General features: G+C 35.7%; 4 protein-coding genes across 4 annotated transcripts in view; 3 read left to right on the top strand and 1 right to left on the bottom strand.

Moving 5' to 3' along the window:
- LOC128887345 (QRFP-like peptide receptor) overlaps positions 1-2,596 on the top strand; it is a 79,640-nt gene extending 77,044 nt beyond the window's left edge. The window contains exon 10 of the mRNA XM_054143150.1: positions 9-2,596. Coding sequence (XP_053999125.1) covers positions 9-18 — 10 coding nt within the window. The 3' untranslated portion in view covers positions 19-2,596. The remainder of the gene's footprint in view (positions 1-8) is intronic.
- Positions 2,597-5,509: 2,913 nt separating this feature from the next.
- Positions 5,510-9,974, bottom strand: LOC128886790 (uncharacterized). The gene is made up of 3 exons (XM_054141954.1): positions 9,855-9,974; positions 6,568-6,867; positions 5,510-5,731 (listed from the first exon to the last, which is right to left on the bottom strand). The coding sequence occupies exons 1-3, from the start codon at positions 9,972-9,974 to the stop codon at positions 5,513-5,515; spliced, it is 639 nt and encodes a 212-aa protein (XP_053997929.1). The 3' UTR covers positions 5,510-5,512.
- A 3,592-nt stretch (positions 9,975-13,566) lies between these two features.
- On the top strand, positions 13,567-14,643 carry LOC128886789 (uncharacterized; the record flags this gene model as incomplete). Its single annotated transcript, XM_054141953.1, has 2 exons — positions 13,567-13,802; positions 14,373-14,643. Coding segments are annotated over 2 exons (507 nt in total), but the record flags the coding sequence as incomplete, so codon positions are not given.
- A 238-nt stretch (positions 14,644-14,881) lies between these two features.
- On the top strand, positions 14,882-16,798 carry LOC128887339 (lymphocyte expansion molecule-like). Its single transcript, XM_054143128.1, has 4 exons — positions 14,882-15,220; positions 15,714-15,796; positions 15,883-16,021; positions 16,396-16,798. Exons 1-4 carry the CDS (start codon positions 15,111-15,113, stop codon positions 16,703-16,705), a joined length of 642 nt encoding a protein of 213 aa, XP_053999103.1. The 5' UTR covers positions 14,882-15,110; the 3' UTR covers positions 16,706-16,798.
- Positions 16,799-24,210: the final 7,412 nt, after the last annotated feature.

Genomic DNA, 24,210 nt, shown 5'->3' with positions numbered 1-24,210 from the left:
GCTTTCAGGTGGACTTGATTCTTTCGTTGTGCCCGGCCCACGTCGAGGCAACAGAATCACAGGTAAAAAATATAAAGAATACAGGAGAGAGGAAGTGTCGCAAGAGCGAGCCGAAAACGAGAAATGGTCGCTGGGAAGACTGTTTTCCGAAGCTCGACGAGAGGACTTTATCCGGGACTGCGGGTCGATTATCTCCAAGACATCTCTAGGGATTTCAGAAGAGCTTCCTTAAATGTACCTACTTGATGTTAAAAAGTTGCATCGAAGGATGCGTTAACTTTAAAACTATCGTTTCAAGAAAACTTTCATCTGTCGACTTGCCCGAGCCATGACGGGCTATAAGCAACGAAAATCTCTGGATTATACATTGGTTACAAAAGACATTTACAAATTGTATTTTATAAATGCAGTACCTCCCGTTTATAAGATGCAATTTCAACCTGAATAGATGAAATGGAATACTCTGATCTAATAATCAAGTTTTTTTTAATTTTGTATTTTTCCTGGTGAAAATGAGTCCAAACACGGCTATGAATGTGTCGTATTTTACGTTATGGGATCGAGAGCACCAGCAGCTGAGTAAAAGGCCCTGAATGGTGCGCAATCCGGATGCGTGTGAGACTGTTTGCCGTCGATTGTCGCACGGTGGGGATCGTAAGTATAACGACACTTAATCATCAAAAATACAAATCAAAGTATGTAACGATAATTAGAAATTATTTATTACACATGTTATATTAATTTTAATATCAAGCTTTGAAGAACAGAATTGAAATCGAACTCATTGCGTCGTAGATTTATTTTAACAAAATCGTATGGAGTTTATTGCTTATGCTAACATTGCTTTCCCAAGAATATTCTACCTTTCTCGTGCAAAATGTTTTCATTCCATTCTGAGTTGATTTTTCTTTCTTACGGGAAACACTACAAAGTTGCGGAACGTGAAAGCCAAATATCAAGATGCGCAACATGTTTGAAATCATAAATATAGAACAGCGGAGTTCATGCAATATTTCGATATTTATCAAAGTTTAAAAAATTTCAAATGTTCCATATACGTTGGAAACTTGACAAATCACTGAGATATTATTTATAGTAGTTAAAATGATATTAGGGCTCGTTTTCATCAGGAAAGCAGTGGTAATCCACTGATATTACTCCTACGAATAAACAACGAAAACCGTACCAATGTTAAAAGATGGTTTGAGCTGAAGTTGAAACAAATTAAGCATTTTGTAGATGCATGAATCATATTTTGTTCTTGTCAAATGTTTTCGATTCACTAGCATTCATTCCTCATCAGCACATATTTGAAAGATTGATTGATAATTCATTGCAAGAGATCCAAAATTACTAAATGCAAATGTCTTACACGTGTCGAATTCGAATTTGCTTGAAATTAAATAATTAAACTGGAAGGAGATACGCTACCTCTCCCAGACATAAGAAAACAGGCAATCCAGATTCGGTTTCTTATAAGTGGGAGATACTGTATAAGAAAAATATTACATTCATTTGTACCAGTGAGTATTAGCCGTGGGTACCCGCCAACTTTCAATTAATTGGATCCATCCAGCAACTCAGCGGGAACGATTTGTAGTTAACGATGATTGAACGTGCAACGAGAACGTTAGACGAACGAGATACATCGGTCTGAAAGCGGTGAAACATTTTAAATTAACAAGTTGTACGTTGGCTCTTTAACGAATAAACTTTGCGAAAGCATGCGTGCAAGGTGGTCTAATTTTAAAGCTGATACCTGAATGTTTCCTTTGCTTATGGATTAAAGAAAGAACTGCTCGGGATAAAATGAAACTGTCTCGGATGGCAAACTATAGTAATAGGAGAGAAACTGTACCTGCATTAATTTTTCTTGGTTAGATATATCAGACGTACGTCTATATTTTAAAAATATAAGGTATGCACTTATGCAAAACGAAATATTAATATCATTATACTAATTAATAGAATAAAATAATCGTTTAAAAATAATTCCGTTTTTGTATGTTTTACATATTACTGTACGTCATAAATGCATAAAATTGACCATCTATAAGCATCAGAGATATTCGGATATTCTTAATTTAAATTGTCATATATTCGGGTATCTGTTCCTATTTTTTATTGGTTCCGAAATAGTTTGCATTAAGTATGAAAAATGGAACATCCAACCCACGGAGCTTGCAGGGTAAACTCCCAAGAACTGTTCCTCGTGGCGATCGAAACGGAATCGATCAAAGATCACACGTCTATCGCTCATCTATTTATTTGTTGTTTATTAAAGTTGTTTATTAAAGTGCTTAACTATATTACATTAGCTATTACACTGGATCTATACATTTTTCCATGCAATTATTCTCATTCTTTTTATCTTTACTTTGTCTGACATGACTCCTATATTGATTTAATACTGTTTGCAGTATCTCTGCAACGAGACGAGATTTCTACGATCTCGATAACACTATAATGTAGCGTACTCAATTACTTATTCGTATAAACGCTTAGGAATTAATTCAGGAAGAATCTCGATGCATCGAACTGACATGCTTGAAATTATCATCGATTATACGTAGGATAGAAATATTCTGGTGACAGATAAAGAAATGATTAAGGACTTAGGATTAAGGACGAAGTATCGTTATCTCAGTATTGCCAGAAAAATAATATTTGTTTGTCCTTACGAAATAGAATAAAAATGTTCATCGTGTCATAAAGAAAAATTGAGTAATCAGTAGCAAAATTGAAATTGCAACAATTGATTTTTGAAAATTTATTTCATAACATGATGTCAATCTATATTTTATTTTGTGAGTAATCACTAATATTAACAACGTTGTTGCAGAAAATTAAAACCTTATTCAGCTTTAAAGTGTCCACAACAGCTCGAAATTTAAAGTCGCAATTACTTCTTTCGTTCCTTCGAATGTGTTTCTAGTATCTATTTAATAAGCATAAATAGATAGTCTCAACTCCGGTAATCTTCTAAAAAAAATATACACAAAGAAACAAGTACACGTTTCTTTTATCATATCATTCGAAGCGATCACTGTACATCAGAGACGCGCAATCATGACATAATCGTGTATTCGAATTAAATGTATATATTTGTCCACCGAGAATCTCTGTCGATTTTCGAAATAAAATGGGGAAACGAATCGCTAATCGATTAGCGAACACAAATACGTAAGACGTTTACGTATCTCGTTAATCGTGTTTAAATTGATCACGTTAATCGATTAAACTAAACCGCCTCTGACAATTAGGGCTGGGACTGCGTAGTGATGTTTTCTTTATTCGAGTATTCGAAGATCGATAATTAAAATATTCGACAAGTAGATGTAGTCTGAATATTCGAACACTTCAAAAAATAAAATATTCGACAAGTATAGCTCGAATACTATTCAAATACTCGAGTATTTAAATGTATCACCGATATCTGTGTTATCGAGGTAGTCTAAATTTATGAATAATTTCTTACTTGAATAATAATAGTCGAAAAATGATTGTTAAACAAATATTCGAAGTTCGTTCGTAGGCATTCGAATATGCGCCTGTAAAATATCTGAGTATTAAATTATTCGACTAGTTCCAGCCCTTATAGCGAACGTGGCTTTCACAGTGGCGCGAGTAGACATCTCGAGCTCCTGAGTTTAATTTTTAAGAACCTCGAGCGCGTTAAGTGTATTTTCCTTATCCTGCTTTTACGTGTTAGATAAGACAAATATGTCGAACTGTTAGAGATTTTCCACGTCGTATTCTAGCATTCCCGAATGGTCCAAACGAAGAATCGATGTAGCCGCAGGATATAACTTTTGTAAAATATCCCTGTTGACGTGGTGGCTCAATTACGCGACTAATTAAAGGAACGAACGTTAAGCAAGTTTAATGACTCATTACTCGACAGACTTCCGTTCGCGTTAATTATGAATTCGTGAAAGCGTATAATTTATACGTGATTGTGAGGTATGTGATCGCGCGCGTGGATGTGTGTGGGTGTATGAAAATTTATTTTATCGATAGGGTGAAACATGTTTGTAGTTACTATACATGTGCAAATATGTTTGAAAGGTGTGCTGGAGGTTGCCTAAGTCGTGACATGGTCGTGGAGTCGTTTCAGATTCACGACTCGACAGACTTTATATTGTTCCGCATTTTTTCGTTCGCCATCGCATAATCCGCGATCACGCGGCGATGGTCGAATCTCCGCACTATTTGTTTGTATTTATTTTTACACCGACAGCCCGTGCAACAACAAAGTGTATCGATTTTTTTACGCCGACGTCTGCGTGTAAATATTCGAATAAACTACAAGAAAAACGTGACTGGCGTTTACAAATCGCATTCTGCGTTGCGAGTGGCTCGCGAAAATTTCATTTGGTTTGACCTATTTATTTCCAGGGAAGCTCCTGTATATCGTAGGTCGCAGGAGAATGGTAATTATTAGACTGTGGATCTTCAGCTAACAATAAGTAATACATAATATTTCATGTAAATACAAATATATGTATAAAAATCCACAGTCTAATATGGTGAAGTGATAGTGTTCAACCACCACCAGAGGAATATGTAAAAAAAGGAGTAAAGAAGATAGAAAAAACAGGGAGAAAGAAGATAACGTATGTGGAGTATACAATAAATCGAGTATCTGGATTACGGAACATTTACAAGTAGGTATTAACAAATGCATCGAAACGGTTAACGGTATTCTTTGTTTGGATTTTAATATTTAGCAAAAACAAGAGGCCACTGGAAAAACAGAGAGAACAGTAAATTCCTTCACGAGTGTTCTTTCGTGTTGAATTTGTTAACAATTTATCGATATTCAAAGCGGCATGTCGCTGAATCTGTTGATCGACTACGAGTCGATACGTCCTCGTGATTCGCATTTGGGATGAATAAACAACGGGTAGCAAGTGTCGTGTATTAAATCGTAATTGGGCTTTTTCGACCAATCCTCGGGTGAATTTTACGGAAATTGAGTCGCGAGTTCCATTAATTTTATTGAAATCGAAGCGACAGTGGTTTTCACACTCCACAATCATAAGGAATCTCGTAATTCAAGCAGGGTTTTGGTTTGCATGAATGAAAAGTCGATTTATTCTTTCATTGCATTTTCTTGGGATTTATCTAATACTATCTGGCACGGAATAATTACTTTTATGAAAAGATCGTTCTTACTTAGGCTTTGGGTAAAATTATTTCAATGGAGACGAAAAATCTCAAATTAATTTTCTAGTCTCTATAACTTTTAATACGAACAGAATAAAAAGTAATGGATATGTTTTAAATGCGAGACAATTTAAGAAAACTGGATTTTAAATATAACGAGATGAATGATACTACTGCTTTGCTTATATTTTTATTATCGGTAAAAGTAATCTTCATAAATACGACAAGAATGAAGTACCAATTTCGATCATTCCGCTATGTATAATCCTTTATTTTCTCTTCTGTAAGTTCGTGGACTCGCACCAAGGAGTTTGCGGAACAGAGTTTGAGAAACGCTGTTCTATTACAACGAACATATTATCACAAGGTCCTGCACAAACGTCGAGCTTCCCAACGTTAATTCCAACACAGCTACGTGACAGTAGTTCGATTTCACAAATTCGTCCTTTTTCGACGATTCTTTTCCCTTCTTCTTTTTCCTTTTCGTAGTCCCTTCTGTCACTTTCTCTATCGCGGATTTTCCGTTCACGTTTGGCCGTTGGAAACGTATACCGAATTCCACCTGTAAAACGTTTTATAAATATTTTATTTTGAGCTGAAAATATTATTAGATATATTCTTGGAAATCATGACAAGGTAACCTGTTACCGCAAAAGTGAGATTTACTTTGCTTTAAAATGTGGAAAGAATATTTATATAATTATGTACATTATACGTTTGCGGTACCACTAGCAAGTTTTTCTTTTTAATTTAGCGAAGAGAAACAAGGATGGCCCGAAGAAAATGACGAAACCCGATCTTCCTAAGTTACGTGAAAATGTTAGTAAGAATAAACGACTTAAACAGGTTTGAAGTGATCGTCTTTAAGTTCTTAGGACATCTCGAGCTTAAATTAAATTTGTAATTTTATATGCGATTGCTTGTAAAATTCTATCATCTTTTCACTCGTAGGTGTGAAATCGCTTTTAAATCGAATTGCTTGTAAAGTTGTATAATTTCTTCATTAGTAATATCATTGATCGTTAGCAAAAATTATTCATGCTAAATCCTTACCGATCCATCCAAGAAATCGTATCGTGTGTAGCTCGCCTAAGATTGAAACGTTTACACAAGTGTTTGGGCGATAGAGAGTTCGAAAAATCGAGTCACTATAATATCTTTTCCGTTCGTAGAAGTGCAATAAAGTGGATAAGAAGATTGGCATAGTTTTCAAAGAAGGCAGTCGTATACGTCTACCATATCTTCCATTCTTATTGCGATAGGTGCGCGAGATATCAGAAAATTGAAGTACCTCGTAGAATGTCGACGTTAGGTAAGAATTTCATTTTCCCCGCTGGAGAAAACGGTGTTGATATTTTCACAAAGGCTTAAGATTTTTCTCGAACGAAAGTGTCTAACCTTTTTTCTCTCTGGTACCAGCAGTTGCATATTTTCGTCGAGGTTTAAAAAAGAAAAGCAACGATCCGCGGACCTTTCCAATTTTCCCCCGAATATCGCTAATTCCTCGTCCCGTCGTAGCACATCGCTGAATACCGGTTTCCTCGGTGTTTTTCTTTCGTTTTCCACGTCGATCTTGCGCCTCGTTTTACTTTTGCTCGATTTCTCTGGAGATTCCTCCGTCGTGCGCGGAATATTGCCTTGAAACGCGTCGATTAAACGAAGTCGGAAAGTCAACGGGCAAATTCCAGTGTTTTGTATCTGGAAAACGTTTTCCAGGGAGGACGGTATTAGAAAATAGATGCGCGGCGACTGTTCCAATTTAATTAAACGAAATTTAATGTAATGCTCGTAGATACGTAGCGCGAAATAAGGAAGTCGATCATTTTATTTTATGATTTGAAGATATATTCTGGTCTGAATGTCTAAAAGGAGAGGCTTCTTTAGAAATTAAAAAAACGAGGTCATACAATAATAAATAATTTTATATTTAACACATATCATAATCAAAATTTTGCTTGGGTCATTTTATTATTAATGTCGTAACCATGATATTCCATGGCACGTTTGTTTCAAATAAAAAAGACAGAAATTCTTCATATGTCTGACCATATGTTTATGGTGACTACTAGAATAGAGTCGGTTAATAAATACATTTTATATTTAACGTTTCCTAACAAGAAAAACGTGTTTAGAGTCTCTCGTAATCTCTATACGTTATTTACACATTCACAACATATGATTATTCAAAAACAACTATCCGTCATTTATTTCCCATATCGACAAGTACACCCACTCAATGACCTCGCATTTAAAATAAATCGTTCGCAGAATAATAACAACAATCCACGCTCCCCGGTCATAATTTTCTCCCACTGTTTCGGCGCTTGAAATTTCCACCGACCTCGTTAGACTACGCCACGTGGAAAATTTATTCATCGTCACTTCGTTAAATTTTTCTTCGCTGGGCACACTTGCTCATCAAAATTCCCCGTTCCCTTGGCGGCCCGCGGAAGATTCCCAATTACAATTTGCAATTACAATAAAGACGATCGCCCGATAGTAATTGGCAGCGGTTTGATTTTCTCGAGGACTGAACCCATTACCTTTTTACCCTTTTTGCCCCGTAACACACTTTTCCGGGACCTTTGCGCGGGACCGCTCGTTTAGATAACGCGAGCCACGAAACCGCAACCAGAAATTGTTCTCGGCTCAAACTTGCGGCCACTTTGAGGCTGTAGAACGGCCGGAAATGTCGCAGCTTCTTAAGCAGGTCAGATCAGCAACGTGCACCGGGTTAAACGTTGCAAGACGGCGATAACAGCCAACCCGAAATTCGGCAAACGCAGCGACCAGGGTATCAGGGATGAACGCACGAGAATGATTAAATTCGACCTTGCTAGATTACCAGGGTGATTCGACGGAGTAAATAGGATGTAATGAGACGATATGGCCGAGGAATCTGGTTAATTGGCGGCGGGTAGCGATACATAGGGTCCTGGATCGCGCTGGATATTTGGCTTTTCATCTTCGTCGAGTCCGTCGAGTTTAGGGATTTAGACCTAATAGGCAGAATTTATTTGGAACTCTGGGACCATTCTGGTGTACCAATTTGAAGGATTTTACCGAAAATTATCGTTGGAGGCTGAAAGTTGTAATGGAAGGATTATTGCGGTTAACATTGTGATCCCAAGCGTGTAAGGGTGAAGAGTGACTCTAGCAACTGGGTTAAGCTAGAGCTAAAGTTAAGCTAAGGCTCTATTGCGAGGGAAAATAAAAGAAATCGTAGATAAAAGATTTATATGGTTTAACGATCTTTAGTGTCACATGATATAATTGTTTTCTTAAATGTATCAGTGCAATTCCAGTTATTTTTTAAACAAACCTATCTATTTGAAGAGGTATTTAATTTTCTCTAGGTTTAATATTACAATCTTATTTAAACACTTGTAACAAACAATCAGAAATTATTCATACTCTTTCTGTACCTATGTGTTATCGAATATCATACAATTTGAATAACAGGTAACTTTCCGTTAAGTATTCTCTGAATATTGAAATGCTTAAGAAAAGGATCTGATCTGTAGAATTCGATCCTTTTAAATAAGTAGGTGTAGGATGGGTTACCCTATCGATAAGATAGAATGATCTACTAACCTGTCGATAAAACTTGGCCAAGTAGAACCATAATTCAACGAGGAATATATCAACAGACAATGTTTTACATTACCAATAGAGAAACTCGTTTTATCGATCGAGTACTCTGTATTACCGATTTTTATGATTAGAATGTACTATCTTACCAACATGACACTCCCTTCTCATATCTTTTTATAAGAGGCATGTCAGGCTGGCCGTGTAAGCGTCAATGCATTTTTAGCATATTTGAACGCAGACACCCCACCCTTCTTTACTTTCTGAAGATTTATGGTTGGATGGGAGCCTGAATAGGTCCTTGATATAAGCCATGCATCACAGACAGACATCGAACGATGACTGAAAACTTGGAATACTATATCCATATACATATATATTCAAATTAAATCTTTAACGTCAAATTTTCTTCCTTGAACGTACCTTTATACGTAAAAAAAGTTTCAAGAACAAAAATAAATTATATCTCAAAGTGATATGCATTGGAAAAAAACCTTGGCTGGGACCAGATCCCCTTAAGTGAATGTATCGAAGGAGGAAATGTAAGACTGGTACATTAAGTGTCAAGTTATACGGTTTCGCACCGTTGTAAATAAAATTCACTCACTGACACCGCGTGAGGATATTTCGTGACGTTAACTTTTCGCGAAATGAGCTACCAAACGAGGGGTGAAAAAGTCGAAGAAAAACGCGAGCATCGAATATTCAAGAAGCGTGAACGCTGATCGATTGGAGGGAAGCAGTCTTCTCTCCGAAGGAGGTCATGAAATCGAGCCAACGAAATTCGTCAAACGACGATGAAACCGATCATCGTGCTCTCGAGATTGCGCAGGCGTCCTGCAAGACCCTTCTGATAGTTGAACGCGTAATCTCCCTACGCAGTTGACGAAGACGAAATTGTGTTTCTCGTCGCGTCTCCCTCATGCACGTGGAATACGTGGCTTGGCCCTTTAGCATCCTTCGAGCAGAATACGATGTTTTGCGTGGTGGGTCTTTAAGTCGCCTCGAGGGACATAGATAAAGTTATCCGTTTTCGTCGTCTGTTCACGCCCTATTTTCTCTTCGATTCCGAGATCTCGCCTCGAGCGGCTAACTTTCCGATTTACAACAATATTTTCCTTAGTGGACCGCACTCCTGTCAATGGAATACCATCCATCTTCGCGAGAAGTTTATCTATCCTAACATTGTCCTCCTTTTCGGGTACTCTTTCCATAGATTCTTCATATTTTTGCTTTTGCGAAAGAAAATCCGTTTTTCGAAAGAGACCCGTTTGGAGAGAGAATTTATTATAAAATTGAAGTCCGTGGAAATCTTGCGAAGTATAAAAGTAGAAGTCAAAGTGCAGTCTTTGTTCGATTAAAATCATCTCACGTTTTCATTTTCTTCTCTAATTTCCGTATATCGTACAAGCTCAAGATTTGCCGTGCTTATTTTAGAGGACGTAGATAATATTAGGGTGAACCAAAAGTTCGTGCGTTTTTCACATTGCTTCAGTGTGAACATTAAAATTACTTTATATGCAAGAGTTATATATAGTTATATATCATTTTGTAGCTGTTGAAAAGCTCTTTCGTATTTAATTATTAGCTATATTAATTTATTGATCATTTAATTTTTTTAAAGCGGCAAAGAAAATATTATATTCGGTAGCTTTAAACTCTTGCTTCCAGTAGTGACGTCAAAGTACTCGAATCTCCAAATTCTCCGTGATTTTAATAAAACGAAAAAGAATTAAACGATCAATGAATTAATGTAGCTAATAATTAAATATGACAGACCTTTTCAAAAGCTACAATATGATGTATAACGCTTGAATATAAAATAATTTTAATGACTTCAAAAAATTGCACAAACTAAAACCACGCGAAGAACCCACGAACTTTTGATTCACCCTAATATATTAAATATATTCATGTTTGAAATATTCAAATACATATATGATATATGTCGTATCTTACAGTTCGGTACTGTACTCGGATTTCCACAAATTAATCTTCTGGGTAACGTTTTCATGTGCTTACGCGAGCTAATTACAACTACCCTCATCGCGATTGCACGTTCAAGATTAGACTAGTCCACCCGTTGCTCGTATCGTTATTTCTGCGTTTCAGATTAAACTTCCCACGTAATGAGCCGAGCCTAATTCACGATGCATCATTGGCCAGTATGTGTAATCAGGATCCCAATGGCTTTCACCGATGTAATTATAATAAACTAATCGTAATACACTGAACTTGTCAATTTGTTTGCAATTAGCTGTGGTTCGGTAAATTTAAGTTTCGATAATAATTCCACTGTGAACTTTTATGGGTGACATTATATTGTTTGCACGATTCACTGGGTCTGTCGTGAATTGATCTTGTAATAATGATGTAATTGTAATCCTTTGTACAAAAATACACTATTAATTGGAGTAGTAAGAAACAATTATCGTTAGTAGGTTAAAAATCGTCTCATCATTGGTAAGCATCACTTTATTTTGCAAAGATAATTAGTTTTCCTTTTTTTATTCTTCGTCAAATGAGTCGAGTCAAGATTTAAAAATTGTATACTTTGTGTTTTTGAATATACATAGGCTTCATGGTATTCAAACGTGAGGATTTCTCCCGAAGATTTACACATTTAAGTATTATCGTAATGCTTCAAGATTTTATGTTTCGTGACTTTTAATATAGATTCATAGTACTCAAACGAGAGGATTTCTCTTGAAGATTAATAAATTAACACTTCGTCTTGATTCTAGAAAAATATTCGACTACCCAATTACATTTGTCAAATACGTGAATCTCCGAAGTGCTCTTACAAATACTCAAGTACAGTCAAGTGTACGAAGAGTTGACTTATGAAACCAAGACAGTTCCTATTAGTTAAGAAGTAATTTCCTCAAGTGTTCACGAACATAGATATTCGCACATAATGGCATTGCCCCTGAAGCTATGGGACCCGCCTTAACCCCCTGGAGTAAATTCTTCGGTTTACATTCACAAACTAAACGATGATACAGCAAGAAGTTAGATATTGACATCCAGGATGATTGTTTGTCCTGGAGGAATAGCTACATCAATGTTGGCGACAATTTAACATTGTTTACATCTACGCACTGATCGTGCCAGTGTTTACAAAGTTTCTGGGATCTGAGAGAGAACACTGTAGTTAGGTTTGCTGTATGTCGAATATCCTCGCGAGCTGTAGGTTCAGGATGCGACGACTAAGGGACGACTGAGGTCGATTTTAATTCAGGATCATGTATTTTACGATATTGATTGCGAATACGATATTGATTATTCCAAAGACGTATGAGTTGAGTAATACGCTTAGGTAGTTTGCGTAGCCTAGAAATTGTGATCTAGGTACCAACGATGACATTATATTCTGTTTGCTCAGTTGTCCCTCGTACTAATTCAACAACGTGAGTTTGTTTATACTCTGTGCACTAGAAGAGTGTTGGAAGGGAAATTTAATTATGTTCTTTATAGTCTTTTCTAGATCATACGTATGTTGTCTTTGTCTCGCAAGTGGAAATATAAGAGAATAGCATGAAAAGTACAAGGTATAGACTTAGGTATATTCTTGACATTTACTCAAAATGTAATATGAAAAATTGAAATATACAATCCTTCATCGAGTCATTGTTATTGCATAGTATTTATAACATAGCAACATTATTTAAAAGTATGCAAGTATTAGATATTATTAGTTGCCAATCACCAGTGATTATCGTGGCAATCAAGATTTGGAACAGCAGCCTTATTAATTGAATGCCAGTTAAATTTCACATTCCTCTTTCTCTAAGTGTCGTAACCAGTACTCTATACAGTACCCGATATTTAAATAATTATTTTACGCTCTTCTTAGTTAGAATTCCTACATCCTCTAGCGCTACAATCTTATTCTAGTCGAATCGGTAAGATTCAGTGCGACACTGGCCCTCTATCCGTATCGCACAAAATAGCATTTCGTACATCAACGGTCGGCAACTTATGACATTCGAGTTAATCGCTAACCAAAGATGCAATAGCAAATACTTCATCGATAGAATAAATAATTGAAAAAGTCAATGCCATTTGTTAGTAAACAAAATTGCGTACATAAATTAATTAATATCTTGGTAAAATATAGAGGTAAAAGGTAAAATATAGAGTTGCAAATCCCTCTAATTTCAAGAATATTTATTACTGGAATCGGGAACTTACGGTAATTCTTAATTCCAATGGTTTGTCGTCGGTAACTTCGAAACGAGCGACTCGGAATCGAGGTTTGATGATGTAAGATGGCACCACTCCGCTTCCTGTGACTTTCACGCGCCAATTCGTTCTCGTTCTGTGGCTCGATACTTCAAAAGACTCCTAAATCGGATTAAAATAAGCACATTTACGAATTGTTTACGAATTATAAGTAGGTAATTATCAATCACAAGAAATTCAACGATTTATAATTATCTTTATAATACGTTATACGATTTTCATTAATTTTTGTTTCATTCTGGTTTATGGAATCACCTACTATTAATAAATATAATATTATACTATTTATAATGTTTCCATAAATAAATAAATACTCTGTTCGAGTACTAATCGATATCATAAACAATACCTCGCTTGAGACGATATGTATCGAACGAATCGATTTAAAATCGCGTCAAAAATTCGAAAACGCGTGCTAACGCTTCGTTAACCTTCTTCTTGTCTCTGGAATCGTGCGAAGCCAAATAAATAAGTAGCATATAAATAAATGAATGTTTGTCAAATTTTGTTGAGTCTGTGAATCGGATTTCTTGATTCGTGGATCGTTCGAACGGTATAAAAATCACAATGCCATGCGAATCTAGAACAAAATCTTTCAAAATTTGTCGCTGCATTTGCAAATGGAGGTGTCAATGTCTAATTCCTCGAGAAAGGAAGCCCAAACCGCCGTTCGGCAGTTCATCGAAACGCGACGACATCATTGGATTGCATCCAAAATTCTATTCGGGCGAAGTCGACTCGCCACCTGTGGGATTGTACGATCCTCGACCCATCGACACAAAAATCACTGCCACCAGGTACAGTTTGAACAAAATTGTCCACGAATTACAAGTGGTTCACTTCCACCAACATTTAATAATTATTTTGATTACATAAAGTCATTCCAAGCACTTCATTCAAGAAACGTTTCGATTTTTTGTACTTTGGTCCTCTTCTAGAAACAACCTAAAAATTTAGTTACGAGGATGCAGAACAATATTTCTATAATGAAAAATATTAAGAAGAGAGGAACTTTTTAAATCGATAATTTTAGCTCAAGCGAGTTAGAATAAAAATGATGACAAAAATCACTGATCCTTAAATTATTATGTAGTGTCTAACTTTTAGATAAATTATATTTATAAGTCTTATTTATAAATCTGAATATTGTTCAGTTTTGTGTTTCTACATCCTGAAAAGAGCCTCCATGAAAAGCTGAAATATTGCTGAAACTAAACAACATAGCCAAGTTTTTCTGTGGAGTTCTGTTTATTTGATACTTTGATTAACAAATTAAAAAGATTCATGTTTCCATTCGATTCTCCACGAGTTAATTTTGCAAGATGACACGCAATAGTTTACAAGACTAACTTTCCGTGAATAATTAGTTGGAAGAAGCAAGTAGAGCTCGAGGAGTTTTCAGCTACGATGGGAGGACGACTTTTAGACAAATATGTGTTGGAGAGGAGTCTGATGAAGACAGGATTAGGACCTGGAACGCACGAAATCTCCCAGTGGCCAGAAATCAGTTTACAGAGGACTTGCAAAACTATTCGAAGGGATATTGGGTTCGGAACAGTTCCCCTTTTCAAACCTGCCCATGTGTGCACTAACCCTGGACCAGGTAGATTGACCTTAAGACTTGGACAATTCGAATAATTTATAGGTATTTGAATGCTATGATGCATTTTGGATTTGAGTGTCGGAATATTATTACGATAGTGTTATTTTATAAAATTCTGCTATTACAATATTATATTAAATATCAGTGCTCAACAAAACAGTGGTTTTCGATCGGTTCTGTTAATAATAAAAATTACGCCTTCATGGTATTCAAACGAATAATCACCCTTGAAGATTAACATATTAATGGTTTATAGTACTCAAATGAGAGGGTTTCACTTAAACATTAATATAGCGGAGTTTCATCTGGATTTCACCAAATTTTATAGTATATTCAATTTATATTTAATTACTTGATCAGTGTAAACAATATTCGAATGCCTAAGTGTTCCAAAATTCTTCGAGTTATATTCAAGTTTGTCATTTAATAATTTCAACGATTCAATTGCAGATTTAATTATGTTTTTGCTTCAGGATACACGCGAAAGAGTCCATATCATTACATGGATGAAAGGAAACGTATTGGCTCTTCGTGTGTTCCCACTTTCGAGTACGACGGTCTGCGGCCTAGGTTTCAGACGATCGCAAAACCCTGGAGTCTGCCTTCCAACTTGTATCTATTTGTATTTCTCGTATGATCCACAAAACATAATTAAGAGTCAAACGCTATGATTAAAAAAAAAAAAAAAAAAAAAAAAGAATCAAGTAATGACTAAAATCTTGTAGATTGAGTATAAGTTAATTCATGGATGTAAACGCAACAAAGAAATAATTACTGTTTATTCGTATTCATCTTTATAATAACGTCTGTTAGCCGTACACCTTTATATCAGTCGCAGAGAATATTATAATGACGAGTGTCAGCAAACATAAACTATTTCTGGGTTACTCGTACGACTATGAATTCATTTACATTGAAGTTATTGTTATACTCGAATTAACTAACTTATCATTAAATCGATGATTCTAATTTCTTATTTCTCTTTATAATCATTGAAAAATAATATGAATTATAGAAAGTTGAAAATAGTAAAATAGAATGTTGAGACTGATGGAATATCGTATTTACGTATGCTTTAATTAAAATTGCTATATTTTTCTAACAGATACGACGTAAAACATCCAGACAGTCTAGAAGCAACTCTGGAGAAATTCACAGGAAAGAGGGGTCCCTACGATTTATTCACAGGTTCTTTTAATTAGAAAACCGATTAAGATCGAAGATTGTAATCAGTTAATAATGATTCCACAACTTTTGGTTGAAATTCCTTCTAGGACCAAGGGACGATAGTACGCTCGTGGGCTATCAGAAACCAGCGAAATCGATAGATTGCGGTGACTGGCCTAAATCGCTGCCAAACGAGTTGTTGCGCAAGTCGAACTATTATAAAGGACGTTGGAGCACCTGTCCAAGGTATTCTCGTTAAACTTGAGTCATTTAGAATATTTGCGATGAAACAAATCATGCTGAGTTCTGTAAGACTAGTCTGACCTTTAAAAACATATAAAGTTTTATGATTTTTTAGCGTGAAAGCTATACTATGTATAATAAATACGTAACGTATAAATTTCAAATTTGAATACATGAATAGATATACTTTGAAGTGCAACTTGTGAAATTTGTTTTGCAAAATATTAATAGTGTTGCTTGAAGGATTCTTATACAAATTCGACCGAGTTTTGCAACTTATACTTAAACTTCTGAATGAATCTATTTACGTTTGAAGCAAATTATAATTATTTGTGGCTTAAATATAGAAAATAACGAAGCCTCCGAATTCTCGTCAGATTTCCAAAGAAGTCAGGCGTGAGATTAATGACGCGAGATCTTGCATTGTGTTACAAGGACCCCACGCATCCAGGACCATTTCACTATAACCCAACGTCGCCTAGAAAACCAGAGAACGCGAAACGGTATCCATTTAATAGTAATATCGAACACGTGAGGCCAGTCCCATCGTCAGAAATTCGTCCAGGTCCGGGTAGATACAGTATTAAGGACATGCATTCCATAAAAGGTCACGGATGGACTTCTGTTTTCAAGAGCAAAACGCCACGAACTGATTTCATAATTATACCCTCGTACAATTATTTCTAGCATGCCTCACTTGGGACATTCGGGCAAATAAAGTTAAAGAAATCTGGTTGAAAAAAGTTTCGTTCTTCTACTTTATAACATAAATATGAATATAGTGTTATGCAAGTTAAAACAGCTGTCCACAGTATTTTCTACAAAGTTGGTACATTATAGTTAATTGGGTTATATGTGTAACGACGCGTTTTTTTGTTTGCTTCTTTTCCTCTGTAAAAATAAAGTAGACTAAAGCTTACTTCTTCCAACTGGTTTTGATTCGGTTGATAAGTGATCGGGAGATTCAAAATGGTTCCAGTTTCGATCGTTTTACCAGGAGGCGCGAAGAATGGTCCAAAAGGATCCAACAGGCTCACATTTACCTTCACGGTCCTAATTGTAATCACAGAAATTATTATTACATTCTAGTAATATTTAACACAAATTGTGTCATTCGAAATAGGACATCTATCATCATTGCTTTCATGCTTGAAAATAAATTAAATTTAAATACATACAACAATTTGTATCGCATATTTAATTCAAGGATTTCTATTATAGGCTGCGTTGACGACAATAATGGTTAAGGAAGAGGTTCTTGTCATAAAAACTTTTTTTTTTTTATTATCCCACTTGGATTTAATCAAAGGTAAAGTCGCAAAAGTTTAAGAAAATCTAGAAGGTTGATTCGAATTCATACATTTTTGAAAAATTGCACATGGTTTCCTAGTTCGTGACGTGACCTGTTTCGAATGGAACACTTTATATATTTCCGACGTTTTTCTAACTTGTTGGAGATATTCTTGACGAGTAAGAATTTCCTTGAAGATGTACCGATCGCTGTAGGTCCAAAAGCTACTTCACGATTCTCGTTCAAGATCACTATGTCCGGCCTCGTGACAGGACAAATTAATTCAGCGAATAAGAGTTCATTTCGCTTGACGCCATCTTTCGTCTCCAAGTCGATCGTACAGGTGACGAAAATTGTGGAAACACGTGGCTCGAAAGTCTCCAGTAAAATGATTTCCTCGGGCAATTTTTCGACATCGGATATCTCCTCTTTTTCGTCAGCTATTTTCGCCTTTCTTCCTTTTCTTGCCTTTCCTTTTCGAAAAATGTAACCGTTGTTAAAAAATCTGATTTCTTGAAGATTTTGTTGATTATTATTTCCCTATTACTTTCTCTAGGTGTAGGTTCTCTGAGATGTAGATATTAATGTCGATAACAATTAGTATCGTTAAAATACTAGCAAGTTCCTAGGGTGCATTGTTTTCAAAATGAAACTTCACTCTTTGTTGAAATAAAGCTTCAACTAAAATTTAACGATGAGATAAAAATTCTCCTTAATTGCCACCTTTTATCATTGATTAATGCAGTTCATGTATATCGATATTTCATATTCGTACTATAAACAGGACTTATTTATACACAACCTAATAAAATCCTGATTTTTTCTTGTGAAGTAATATTGATCTAGACCTCGATTACGGTTAACGTCGAACAGAATTGCAAAATGTCTCTCCTCCACCTTTTCCATGCGATTTATTATCCTTTTCAGACTTCTCCCGCTGTTCTCGTTCCTCGGTGTTCATTTTCGTTTCTCGAGTTTCTTCGGTTTTCAGTAACCTCGGTGTGAAGATGAAGTTGGCCTTGACGAGTTGTTTGCTATGTAGACGACCACTCTGTGGAACAACCTGGACATGATCAGAGGAGCACTTGAATTCGAAACGAGCCGTGAACTCTTTCTCCTGATTCTTCACGATCCCGCAAGTGCAGTGAGGATAGGAAGCCATGTTGAAGCCTCTCAGATGAAGGGAGGCCTGAATTCATTTTCATCGAGTACGATATTTCCATGAATGTTATCAATTTAAATTCTTAAATATTCAATTATTATTTCTCTACTATTTAAATATTCAATTATTATTTCTCTATTATTTAAATACTATAGTCTGCAATCCACTTTGGGGGAGATTCACTGTTCTGCAATTTCGTTTCTATTCAAGTACGAAGTTTGGTTTGTTTACTATGGAAAACGAGCCGCAGGGTGTCGCGGGGAATACAAGGATTTGTTCGCTAAATTCGCAGAATGTGTCCACGATGTATACGAGAATATTGATAACGTTCTTCTCCTTTCTTTTGTCCTTGGAATGACGTCTTCTCATTGGGACATTCTCAAGTTCCTCGGTATCTATCGCGAGGCGTGAGAAAATTGTATTTACAAGTCGCGTGTGGAAAGTTTGGTCTTCAAATTTGGACAGAATGTAATTTATTTATGTATACATAATCAATATTCAGGATAATATAGTCTGTTAACGTAATCATAATTAATATTCATCGATGACGAGTAGTAACGAAGTGACTAATTATTATGATTGATGAATAACAAAACTAATCAGAGAGAACAACTCCTCAGAGAATACAACCTTACGAAAAGAAAATAGAAATAGAACATCATACAAAATTCGTAAAAGAAAGTGTTTAAAAAAATTGAAATAAAAAAGTATGAAGCAACAGACGTAAATAAAAGAAAGGTACTTATAAAACACCATAGGTATTCCAAAAATAATACAACTTTGTTATCTATAACATGATAAACGAACTACTGAAGTCTATTGAAGGTTTTCTCCTTCTATTTGTTGGTTATTACTACATTAATCAAGTTGAAAAGTAATCAAAAGGTGATCAACGACTGCCCAACTTCCTCAGGGATGATTTCTGTACTTCATTGTCACGTACCTGAATCATCCTCAAACGCAGAGGAATTATTGTCTACGTCATCCTTCGAATCTTTAAGATCATTCTCGTCTGGATCACTTGAAACAGTTACTTCAGGTGGCTTCGTTGCTGGAGGAATGCCTCTTCGTTGGATCGTCGATCGCACGTCATACAGATTTCTTAGATTTCTCATCTCCTTATTGTTTCCAGCGAGCTCTGCTAGGGTCACTACACGCACCTGGAATCTGATGAATATCCTCTCATACATTTATCGAAACAGCTAAAAGATAGAAACAACGTTTCGTTAATTCACGAGGAAGAAGAGGACCACTGGAGAGGCCTCAAAACTGTGGATAAAACATTTGGTTTATTTGAATACAGTTGCTTTATCGCAATTCGCTTTGAAACTAACAAAATTATAGTTCGATGTCATCTATTTCATTGATTACTACAGACGGAGACGAAAGATACTATTATTATCGTGAAAATAATATTAAAGTAATAGTTGGATTCATAAAATAATAGTTGGAAATATATCTTCCTTACATATCCATAATAATTGTCACAATAGTGTACACATTATGCTACAGGAATTTTCAAAGCGATCAAAGAAAATTGATTAACCTCCGTTCTTCAGCCAGTCCATTCGATCCAATCTCATTTCCAGGGATGTCAGTTAAGCATCCAGAGTATATGAGATGAAGTTCGATAGTTTCCATGGGTAGAATACTGCCAAAACCGTGATTAGGTTGCACCTCCATGAACGGTGGCAGGTTCAGAAAACCGTATTCTTGTATCAACAAGGAATCATTCGTTAGTTTTAGTTCCGTGTACACGGATTCGTGTGTGTGAACACGACCAAGCTTGATATACCCTGGTTCTGTAAAAAAAAAAAGGTAAACAGTGAGTGAGCCAAATTTTTCTTCGACTGTATTTACATTAAAATTAAGTTTGACCTAGTACCAAACCGCGACAAGTAGTCAAACTTGCAAGAACATTCAAAACTATCGGTGGTGGCTTTTCTGCATCTCGAGACACCGTGTATACGTGAATGGGAAATTTGAGCATACTTGTCGTTGAATCGTAAAATCTGTAAATATATCATGTTACTAAAGTATGGTAAGTTATTTACAGTTTTGTTAAAATGATATTCTTGATATCATTAAAATGTTGGTTGGAGCATATATTAATTAGGTGAAATATTTTAAGCTGATCGCGAGGAAGCGTGCGAGATGAAAAGAGAACCATAAGCACGGGACGAGAGTACATGAAGGAAATTTGTAAACTACCACTGACGTTTTTTTCTTTAAATAGCAATTACAGGTCAATTCTGATTAAAAAGGTAAAATGTAGATAAATACTTTGTCGAATTAGTGAGTGCAATTAAACGTCAATTTATTTTATTTCGTTTTGCAGGAATGAATTCAGAGGAAAACATTATAAAGGAACTTAAAAGAATATATTTTTCAATTCATACGATCAGATTATGCAAAAAGAGCACAAAAGACGTGTAATAATTTCTTTCGAAATTATTTTCCACTTGTAAGTAAATAAAATTAATTATTCAAATTCTTATATTATGCATACTGTCAGAAATCCAGATTTTTTATGAATACATTTTTACATTAAATAAAGTACATTATTACCTTTACTGCCTTCACAAACTGACTCGTAATTTTCAGAATTTCAAGTGCAAGCTTCACTAAGGCATAAGACGATAAGAAACAGGTGATTGGAATAAAGAAATCAGTCGAAATTAAAATTCGTTACTTCAATTAAATCTCAAACAACATCTTTTACCGCTTGGACAGGTGAAGTATGCCGGACTCAGGTACCAGCCTCACGTTAACCATAGAAAATGTTTCAGGTTGGACGATCGTCGATCTTGGATGAACGGTCACTTGATTCCCTAAACGTTTTGGTGTTCTAATGGAAACTTGAACACTGCAACGCCCTACGCATCGTATAAACAGTCAGTACTTCCGATTAACATCGAAATACATTTCAAAACGTACCAGTGTTAACAACATTGAAACTTTGTTGGCAGACGTCAGAATCGATCATCGCGACACCGAGATCAACGCAGGGTGGATCCAAATAGATTTGGGATTCGACAACTCTTGCCCAAACTGGAACCTCCTATTCAGAAGACAATGAAACGTCTTTGTGTCAGGTCTGATAACATTTGTATAAAATACCTGTTTGTCAAATATTTGTTCGTCCTTGTAGAAATAGATCTTGATGACTTCGTGATGCAAACCGATGTGTCGTGGACGAAAGGAGATCCTTAACTGACATTTCACCTTCGGAGGGACTTCTATTTGCAGCATTTTTCTAGGTGTATCGCTGTCCTCGGTGTTGTTATCTGTATGATTTTCAGCATTTTCATTTTCGTCTGAAAGAAATTTTCGCTATTAATTTTGCAAATATTGCTGTATTTTTTGGATTTTTAGAATGTTTATTAAATACAATCTGATTTAGAGTCGAAACTTTTAAAAATATATAAATTCGTAGGTACTCGAACTAACCGATGCTCGAATTGAGTGATTTTGCGGTCGGCGCGTCCGCGTCATCGAAATACCAGAGAAAGCAATCCTTGAGGTCGTTTCTTTCCCCAATTTTAACGGAGAAGGACTTTCGTCCTTCATTCGAAATGGTGAGGACTCTATCTGTGAACTTTGAGTCTTTAAACTTCCATATTGGGCCTGTGGGAAACCTAACACAATAATACAATAATAGTAATGTATAAAAGAGTAACTACTGAGTCCAGAACATGTAGGTTTTGTATATTTTCATTCATATGTCTCAATAATTTACAAACAAAACAGAATATTATATCAGTAGCCACAGGATCATCTCATTAAAGTCATCAATATAATATTTTGGAAATCGAGTTGTTCGCTAGACAAGCAAATTACCTCTTTGTACAATTTACAGAAATTGCAATAATTCAACAAACCATTCATCGGATTTCACTAGCACTCTAGGCCAGAGTAACCTAATTCTGAAAATTCTCTGTACCAAAGTCGTTAAAACTTAATCCACGTAATGTGACGTTTTATTTTACCGGTTCTACGAATAGTTCGTTTCTAACCAGTGTATTACAAAATCCAAACGACGCTACCTAACTTCTCTAGGGTCCAAAACAGGTACAGGATTCGCTGGATTGCAGAGAACAGGAACACGGAACTCGTGGAAAGTGTTCGGGTTGTCATCATTTAACGTTAGAAAAGAAATCTCTGCTGTTACTTTCTCGTCGTGAACAGGTGAAAATTTCACGTTGGCGATTACGTGGAGACCAGGTTTAACCCTCGCAGCGTCCATAATCCCAATCTGATTCAAAAGATTTCGTCGTCTAACATTTCTTTGATATATTTATCATGGTAAAGTGTGATTTGGAAACCTCGATGACTGGTTCCCAGATTTCAGAGTGGACTTTGTTGAATCGTAGATACGCCCATTTTGCAGTCTTGTTCGTGATGGTCATCTTCTGAGTGTAATTCTCGCCAACCTCGAAGTCCTGATAGACGAGAAAATTGATTTATCTTTCATATAAGCTGTAACAGAATTTTTGATGCTAGGAACACACTATCGACTTTGCTATCGACTGATCTGTTTTATACATAACAAAGTTATTTAGGTGGTGCCATTTAAATGCCCCACCTTTTGGACTTCGAACAAACTGTCATACAACGGAAAGTCGATAGTACGTTCCTAGTCGTACATCGAAAACGACGACACTTGGATTCGCAAAAAAGCAATTGTCGCTAGGGAAAACTTCTGTCGTCGATGATTCGGATCCTCTCGTCTTTATGGCTTCGCCAAACACATAATTGTCATTCGATGAAACTTTTTCTTTCGTTTCTATAATGCTTTCATCTTTTATTATTTCGTCAGGTTTCTGTTTCGATTCTTCGATCTTCTCCGCTTCTGTAAAATGTTCCTTTCCTGTTAATAAATCCTCGTCCTGAAAATTAATTACGTAACGTTCTACTTATCACATATTAAATTCTCGTTGTAAAAGAATATGACGTGTCAACGTTCGATTGTTGCAAATTATTCAAATTTCATTGCGAAACCTTTTTGGACGTGATCGGAAAGTCTTCTTCGACGATCTTTGAAAGACTTTGGAAATCCTCTTCTTCGCCTAAGTTTTCCTCCATGGAAATTTCCGCCGAACTTTCTTTACGAACTCTTTCAGGCATCATTTTCTTTGAAACTTGCTTCTTCGGTTTCATTTCTTGAGCAATCTTTTGAATGATTTTCATCATTCTTTCCTTTCGAAGTTTTATCTCTCTCCTCCTCTCGCGTTTATACTTTAATATCTATATTTGAAGTTTGATACGCGTGAAAAAAATTGTGATCATTTTTAAGACTCTCGTTAGCTCAAAGGAATACTAACTTTATCAAAAATGACAGAATTGGCCGGTATAATTTCGTCGATTTTGTATTTCCATCTTATTCTGAACAGGAAGAGTATTGTGTACGTGGATTACTTTTTATTAAGAATTATATCGTCGAAAATCTATCGAGTACCTCATAATATTATCCAAACGAAGATTTTCACGAATGATTGCTCTTTCTTTGAAATGACACGTACGATTCCATTCTTGGTTCAGCAAGTTATTCTAAAAAAAAAAAATTCATTGAACTGATAATCTAAGTTCGTTATCTTATGGTTCATTTATTCTACCTTCAGTGAGTTTAACGAATAGAAAAACTTCCACCATTTGTATTGGTACAAGCACGCTTCCCTCCGCAGTTTCTCGTTTTTTAAACGACGTATTTTTAGTTTAGACCATTTCGTAAATTTATAA

Source organism: Hylaeus anthracinus, unplaced genomic scaffold, assembly GCF_026225885.1.
Source record: "Hylaeus anthracinus isolate JK02 unplaced genomic scaffold, UHH_iyHylAnth1.0_haploid 11985, whole genome shotgun sequence".
Classification (NCBI taxonomy): Eukaryota; Metazoa; Arthropoda; class Insecta; order Hymenoptera; family Colletidae; genus Hylaeus; species Hylaeus anthracinus.
This window is presented reverse-complemented; position numbering and strand designations above follow the sequence as displayed.